The sequence below is a fragment of the Convolutriloba macropyga genome, chromosome 2 (genome assembly GCF_964194025.1).
Source record: "Convolutriloba macropyga chromosome 2, txConMacr16.3, whole genome shotgun sequence".
Classification (NCBI taxonomy): Eukaryota; Metazoa; Xenacoelomorpha; order Acoela; family Convolutidae; genus Convolutriloba; species Convolutriloba macropyga.
This window is the reverse complement of record NC_134469.1, coordinates 19,251,595-19,260,185: the sequence shown is the minus strand read 5'-3', so window position 1 is coordinate 19,260,185 and position 8,591 is coordinate 19,251,595. Positions and strand designations below refer to the sequence as shown.

Genomic DNA, 8,591 nt, shown 5'->3' with positions numbered 1-8,591 from the left:
AACAAAAAGTAGTACAAATACTTGCAAAAACTTAAACGAATAAAAAGGTCAAGTCATTAGGTCCGAACAAAGAAGTCGAAGTCATGAAAACTACTTGCCATGAACTCGAACCATTCATAAGGGCCCTTTATGCCTCAATACTGACCAACGAAACCTGTCATAGTGATCAGACAACAGATAAAATCATTGAAATATTGAAAAACTTAATAATATTTTATGACATTAAAGTTTCGGAGTCATGAAAATCAGTAGCTTTCATTTCAAGCTTTCACTCAACCGCAAACAAGCGCAATTTGAAAACACGTGTATCATGTTATTATCACTTGAGAGGCAATTACTGTAAACAAAAGTCATTTTGACGCAAGTGAAAAATGCTTCAAAAACCGAATTTTTTTTCAAAAACCAATTTCTCAATCCTTTAGAAAAACAATTTAAAAACATAACTGGCAGCTTGCCAGAAAACAGCCGCAATAGCTTCGTAGATCTGCAGTTTAAAAAAACACTGAAAAAGAGACCAAAAAAATTCACCTTTTCATTGAAGGCTGCTATGTTATATTTTGATTTAAAATCTGCATAAGTTTTGCTGCCTCTATTAGCTGCTCTCAAATAACCTTCATTTAGAGTGACACACACCCATTTCCCCTTATGTCTTTGAATTAAAGTAAATAAAAGTCAATTTCAAAGTGAGGAAGTCATTTTTGAGAGTGAGGTAAGTCAAGTGTGACCAAAAATTTAATCACACGAATGAACAAAAAAAAATCGCTCCACTAAGAGCGAAAAATGACGTCACGCACGCAATTCAGTTGAAATTGCATGAACGAATGCACAAAAAGCAGATTTGAGGTGGTTGTGACGTCATATGGTCGTAACAAAAATTGTGACGACGAAATAAAAAAACCTAGCAGTCCTGACGTACAATTCAAAGAATTTTCATTGACTAAACAGAAAAATTATACCTAGAATGGACTCTGAGTGAATTGAAAAAGTCATTTGAAAAAACAGATCAAAAAAATTAGAAAAAAAACTGAAAATCAATGTCAAAATGCCGCATGTGAACAAAAAAACCACTAGCGAGAAATGAAAATTTAATTCAAACAAAAACCTAGGCCTAGAATGAGCTGTGAATGGATCGGGAAAACCCTTTAGAAAAAAATCCGATCCAAAAAATCGAAAAAACAGTAGAAATTAGAGTGAAATTGCCGCATAAAAAACCACTACCGAGAAACCGAATTTTTGTTCAAACACCGTTTTCTCACTCTACTTTAAAATTAGAGCGACAAAAATTCACGCCGCAAAACCACTCGTTTTCGATCCATTGCCTGTTTCGGCGTGACCAAAATCACTACTCCAATTTGACTTCAAAAATCATGAAAATGTGTAAACAGATCTTTAAAAAACGACAGCGCCCCAATACAATTCAAATTCTTTGAATTGTAAAAAACCAAGAGAAGGCCAATAATAGCCCCAGCTATCGCAGTGCGGCTATTAATAAAATCACTCATCAAACCTGCTCACGTTTTCTTTCCCTTTGCTCCTCCAGAATGATTATAATCACCATTCTTATTTGACTTGTCACTGACGTGAAAACCGAAAAAACTTTGAACAGATAACTAAAATACAGCGCACAAATACAATCCAAACTTTGGATTGTAAAAAATGAGGAGCGCTATAATAGCCACTTGAGATGAAGGCCGCTATTAAAAACCCAGAGAAAAAGGCTCTCTTTCTTGTCGAATCGTAAAAAATGAGACTAATAATGGCCTCGCCATCGCTTCGCGGCTTGTAAAAGCATCCAACTTATGAAATGATTGTCGCGGCCTTTAACCAGTTATATACTTTTCACCATAAAATATACAAACCGCGCCACGGTTCAGAACCTCTAAAATCTATTTTCTGAGGAGCAATTTTTTAAATCTCAATTGAACGAATAGATTGCTGACAAAAATGCAGATATCTTGCTGAGTATAATGTGATAGCGAGAATATAATTTACCGAGAGCTGAGCTTAAATTTTTACTCAGTAGTTTAAGAAAGAACATGGTTAATATTAGTAAATTCAAAGAATTTGTTAACTACTTTCTGAAATTCTGAAATCTACTTCCAGAAAATTACGTTTGAAATGTTTCCATCAATAGACCAAAATCTTTCAAATAGCAATTGTGTGAATGTCATAGATTTCTATCTATTGTGTTTTTGCACCGCTACGATTCCCACTCTCAGTCTCTTATGCAGATGCTACCATTTTTGCACTGCCCAAGCTAGATGGGTCGGGAAGCTCAGCTAGAATTGCCTTAACAACTTCCTGGGTTGTGCTCGATCCACCAATGTCGGGGGTTCGGATCTGTAAAAAAATCTAGGGTAAGTATTCTTTTCTCTTTCATACATAACTGGCTAACGCTCTAATCTATTGCAGCCTGCTTCAGGGTGGCGGGGGGGGGGGGGGGGGGGGGGGTGGCGTGGGGTGGGGTGAGGTAGCTTGGAGGAGGGGGGCTAAGAAGTTCACAAATTAGCTTCAAATGACGTCATTAGAGGATATTATATTCCACTATTAAGATAGTGGAAAATGGCATCAAATTTGGCGAACTTTTCATTTGATTTTTACCGCTAATTGAGTTCAGTTGCCTACAGTTGTGAATGAGAGAAATATAGATCACGCAAAACCCATAAAGTCAAGGGCATAAAAGTCACTCGAAATGTCAAGCAAAGATTTTGCATGAAAAAAGATACACGTTTACAACAATTACTTCAAACTTCGTGCGAGAGAAATTAAAAATACTGGCTATACTATTTTTTTATACATTCAAGTACTCATTAATTTCTGAAATACACTAACCTTTGTATCTGCTAGAACTTTGAAGACAGCTTTGTTAATCAAGGTTGAATGGTGGGGCAATCTGAAATATCAAATCGCAGCTTTTTAAGTTACCAGCCAGAAAAACTATTTGATATTAGAACAATGCCAACTTACTGCAAATGTTTAAGCATTTCGGCGGCTGCTCTAACGTATGCCACAGGATTGGCCACGTTCTGACCAGTCAAACTCTTGCCGCTGTTTCTTGTGGCCTGAAATAATATACCGCTTGAGGAACGATGAGTGATTATTAAAAGATGAGCAATTTGATTTCCCTCTCACACAATTAACAAACTGTTGTATATGCGTAATCTCAGTGGAACAGAATCAAACTAACATTAGCCTGTTGTCAGCACTTGTTTTTGTGTTAAATCCCACATTTCCGGGAGAATAGTTAATAAGAGGCTTGAAATATCGATCAGTTTATTATAGACCACTAAATTAATAAAAAAAAGAAACCCAAAAAGTAAGCCGCCTGAACATGTCATAACGGTCAGCAAAAAATTGAATTAAAACAAACAGCGGGCAGATTGCCAAAAAAGACTAGTATCAAAATACCAATAAAAAAGTTACCAATAAACATACCAAGAAAAGGTTACTTCTATAAACTGCACTCAAATAACCTTCAATAGAAGTATATACAGTCATTTTCCCTTAACTCCTGAATTTAAAGCAAGTATAACTGCGAGAGTGAGACAACTCATGTGTTGCCAAAAATTCACTTGCATGAACAAAGGACTAACGCCAACCGCTATCTCTCGGTTTATTTCATTTGTTTAGACAAAAAAAAATACACCGAGACGAAAAAATGATTAACAATAATCGCTTTTCAGTTTACGCTTAGAAGTAACTCGCCTGCACTTGAGCTCAGTCGCCTAAACTTATGTTTGAGAAAGCACACTTGATCGCACAAAATTCAAGAAGTTGATCATGATAAGAGTAATCGAAGGGTCAAAACAGTCAACCAAAAAAAACAAACATAGCTGACAGAGTGCGAGAGAATAACTGCGATAACTTTGTAGCCATTTCTTTGATTTTGATGTTTTGACAGTATTCACCTTACTGCGTAATTGAATACGTAAAACAACTTAAAATCCATTCAGTTGAAAAAGTGGGTGAGGTAAGTCAGAAGTCAAGCGTGAAAATCGTGACTAATGTAAAAAGAAAATGGGTGGAAGGGCCAAGAATCGACCTTCACACCATTAATTTATCTCCAAAGCAGTTTCAGTTGATCTCATACTTAGCGTCTAGTAAGCCAAAAGGCTCTGAGAGAACTTAATGGATAACTGCTATAAAAGCAATCTTCTAGAAATCTTTTATCACATATTTTTATAGATTTGGTCACCAATGTTTAATTCGAAATTCTTGTCGTTCTCAACCAGGACAGACGCATATAAAAGCAGAAAATAAAATGAGTAGATTTTTCACATAATTTAGGCAAATTCAAAACATAGCCGACAGATTGCCGGAAAATATCCGCGATTGACGCTTGTGGCCTACCATGAATTGAAACAACTAAAGATATAAGAATGACATATCGACCACCAGCTTTTTAATAGACCACTAGACTTTTTGGGTTAGATTGGGACTGTCATTTTTATGAGACACATTTGCTCTACAAGGAAAAAGTCCTAATGGAGCTTTTTCAAAATTAATATTCGATATGAAAACTCAAGACTCTATTACTCAGGAATTAGGGCATATAAGTCTGGCAGTACTTAGATGCACACTATTGACCTTTAATTAGTAAATGTTCATCAAATTTAAAGTTCCATAAGTGAGTTCAGAAGTCATTTTTTTGAGTGAGGTAAGTCACGCAATTGACTTAAAAGCAGAAATGACGTCACGAACAGAAATTTTAACTGTAAAGCAGTAGAAGTCACTGAACTGAAGTCATTGAAAAAGCCAGGGTAAGACGAAACAAAAATCTGTTAGACGACAAAAAAAAATTAGGAGCGCAATAATAGCCGCCTGGAATTGCTGGAACGGCTATTAAAAACTCACTTTGTATATACACCTAACTTACACGGTTTATTTAAATTCCAAATTCCCAACTTTTTGATGGCGGAAACATTGATGCTGGCTAAAGAAGGTCGAACTTGAAAAATCTTGATCATAGAATGGGACTAGTTTTCTATTTTCAGTTTTTCGATAGTAACCGTATTGTATTGTTCACGACTTGATTAAAAGGTGAGACGTATGAGCTTACAGTGAGATGCAGGCAATTCTAACTAAACTAAGTTTTTGCTCCAAAATTCCATTTTCGTTTCATATGACCACTCTGTTTGATCAGCCTTTTGTTTAATCAGTTTGTTGCTGAATAGAAGTCATCACTCTATATATGCTAGTAAACTAAATAGCTCTTTGAAGATTTAAAATTGATACTTACCGTTTCGAACATCTTGTAGTAATGTCCGAGGTTGTAGCTTGGAGTGAGGCCAGGTCCTCCTGTGAGGCCACAAAGCATGGCTACAATCACATTTCCATACAGATTTGGGGTCAACATCACGTCGAACTGATCGGGACGCGACACCAGCTGAAATACATAATTCACTAATATTTAAGACTTCATGCCTTCAATCAACCATTCTTCTTCGAGAAAAATTGGCTCGACAATTTACTCATTTCTCTTCTATGCAAACCTTTACCAGTGATGAAACGCATTAGTGCATATAGGCTGATAAACAGAAATGTTTCGAATAATTTCTGAAAAATTAAACGAAACCAAACAAGTATAAAAACTATCGTGCGGAGAATGACATCAGTTGATGTTGATATTATCTTGATATACTGCTAATCAACTTCAAGGAAACATGCTCTGTTCTAAATGCAATCCAACGTCTATCTACAGCTCTGGATTTTAACCCATATTTCACAAACTCCGCCAACAAGGGTTCTCTATAGATACGCTTTAAAATCAGGAGTAAACAAGCAAAGTGGATACATATTTCAAATTTGAACGTGGCAACGTGTCAAGGTCTATCTAACCTGCATAGCAGTGTTATCAACTATCATGGAGTCAAAAGCTATCTCGGGATATGATTTGGACACCTCTCTACAGCACTCCAGAAAGAGACCATCCGCCTGCTTCCTGAAACCATGTCCAATCTTCTGAATTTCATCATGCATGCTGATGCATTCAACGTTACGAAGCTGATGCAACTAACACAAAGTACTAAAAGTCAGCTAACAATGATGTATCAGCCAAAATTTTGTTAACGCGTTCAATTCTTTACAATCGATGTTCTCACGTTTTATTCAATTTTTGCATTTAATCTGCTATACTACAATGAGACCGGTAGAACTAAAAAAGGAGCCCAAAAAGGGTCAAGGGTGTCCAAATAGTCTAATTTGGCGTAATGGATCATTGGATATAGCTCTTGATAATGGACAGAATGCTCGATTGCTCACATGATGTTTGCCTTGTGAATAGAAGTGACTCTGCTCCTTCCGTGTGACTTTGCGTAGTCGAATGCGAACTTTGCAATCCTCATGCACTTGGTGTGGGTTATGACCTTGAGACTCTCCACCACCCCTGGGATGTTCTGGTGCTCCAACATGGAGTACTCTCCCTCCGTATTCTCTCTGATCACTACAATGTCCACATTCTTGTGTCTGAATACAAAAGAGAACACATGTTTGACATCATTCAGAAAATGTTCTACAATCAACATATTGGAAACATATTGGGGTCAACAACCAACATATTGGAAACTAGTGCACCACAAAACCATTTTTTAGTAGGAAAAGAGCAGTCATTTGAGAAGTCACAAATGTCGATTTTTTTCAAAAAGTGGCAATTTTTCAAAAATTTTTTGTGATTTTTTTCTCCAAAACATTTCACTTATGACCAAAAATTTGCAAGATCAAAAATGAAGTGTAGTTTTAACGCAGGAGCAACCCTGAAGTGGATTTTGATAAAATTCCAGACTGTTGGGGGGCACAAGGTCCAATTTCTGAAGACTTTACTGCTAATGCAATTGAACTACTGATATTCTCCGAAGTCTAGTGGTTCATCCAAGTAGTTAATAATGCACGCATGCTTTAAAAACGCAAAAAACTAAAGTTAAATATTTTGAAATTGAATAGCCAATTTTTTCAAATATTTGCCCAAAAACACCGAAGTCCAAAAATCAAAATTTCAAAAAGTTGATTTTGACGACAGAAATGTAAAATTCGGGCCCAAAAACTCCCAAATTATATTTACTTCCCAAAATTCTTTTTCGAATTTTTAATTTTTCTCCCACTTTGCAAATATAGGGCAAAATCGGGACTGGCGTGGTGGCTTTTCCTCAGTAAGTTAGTCCCCGCGCAAAGCAGGACATGAAACCGGTAGCCCCTGAAACTGGTATCCGAGCCGGAACATCTCAGCCAAGTGGGAGTTGATGACATAAAAAGCGTGTTTTTCATTGTGCCGTTATCGTTTCCTTTTGTCAAAAAAACATTTTAGTCAATTAGGACCACCCAGCAAAAAAATTATTTAGCAAACTACTGTTACACCTCAGAAATTTCACCAACTGCCTGCCGAGAGGTGAAAGACCTGACCGCCGCGAGATTGAAATCGAAAAAAAAGATAGAATAAAAATACAATGATGATTACTTCATTTCGTTATGTCAAAAGAGCTTAAGTATGGTGTCCATTATAGACTGATATAGAGCGGCTATTAGACTACTGTTTCCGTACTAATTCTATTAAGCTGATCCTTAATAACATTTAACATTTGCTATCAATCCTTCGGGTACTGAACGCACTTTGCCTTAATGACCAGGATTCTCGGTATACCTCATTTCTTTTTATTTCTGTTCTCTAAGTACAATCCGTAAACTTTATAAACTAACTCCAAATTTCAGTCGGTTGAACCGCTAGTTCCATAAGTGAGAAGTCTCGCGTTAATTTTACTTTTTTTAAAAAAAAGATCAAAAAGTAACTACAATTAAAACATAGCAGGGCAAGGGCTGAAGTACACTCTTAAAAAATTGAAAGAAATAAGTACCTAGCAATTAACCTGATCACAGCAATAACCTTTGATTGACAAAAGTATATAACAGTACAAGAAAAAACCAAAATATCGAACCCAAAAAATGCTTAAGAAATCGAGCTAATCAAATATTAAACAACTCACCAAATGATCAGCAACCGTTAAAAGTAGCCGTCTCCAGAATACAAACATATATTCTGGGATGGAAGCCTCAGACCTTAATCACTAAGCTTTACCAATTTTGCTACTGGCTCGCTTTTAATTGCCGTAATGTTAGGAACAGACCTAATCTGTGAACACGAGCAATTTAGATTACGCAAAATATTAGAAACCAAGCGGCAAAAAGTCACTTGATAGCAAAAATCGCAAAAAAGGTCAAGTGCAATATTTCAAATACAAAAACACGCACGTTTACAAATAATTGTTTCAAACTTTGTTCGAGAGTAATTATCAAAAAATGTTTGCCACCAATTAAAGTTTACTGTTTTTGACAAGAAATAGTGTACATCATTACTAACGTTATATTCTAGCCTATATAATTTAACTTTAAGAAGATCAACCTATTCAAAATTATCTACTATACTTTTTCATACCACTAAGGCACGACGTAACAAACATAACGGGAAGCGCTTGCAAAGCCACATTTCACAAAAACAAATGAAGAAATTCAACTTCTTTTGAAGCCATTTAATTCACTTTAATACACAAAATTAACGATTACGAACGAAGCATTATTATGAAGCACAGAGTACCTGTCAATAA

The 8,591-nt window shown here is 36.1% G+C and overlaps 1 protein-coding gene across 2 annotated transcripts in view; it reads right to left on the bottom strand.

Moving 5' to 3' along the window:
* Positions 1–2,037: 2,037 nt before the first annotated feature.
* Positions 2,038–8,591, bottom strand: part of LOC142357659 (isocitrate dehydrogenase [NAD] subunit gamma, mitochondrial-like) — a 545,753-nt gene continuing 539,199 nt past the window's right edge. For both annotated transcript variants that reach the window (XM_075409218.1, XM_075409222.1), the window contains 6 exons: positions 6,262–6,465; positions 5,839–5,941; positions 5,240–5,386; positions 2,968–3,062; positions 2,833–2,893; positions 2,038–2,340 (listed from right to left, as the gene is read on the bottom strand). In XM_075409218.1, coding sequence (XP_075265333.1) covers positions 2,224–2,340; positions 2,833–2,893; positions 2,968–3,062; positions 5,240–5,386; positions 5,839–5,941; positions 6,262–6,465 — 727 coding nt within the window. In that variant the 3' untranslated portion in view covers positions 2,038–2,223. The remainder of the gene's footprint in view (positions 2,341–2,832; positions 2,894–2,967; positions 3,063–5,239; positions 5,387–5,838; positions 5,942–6,261; positions 6,466–8,591) is intronic.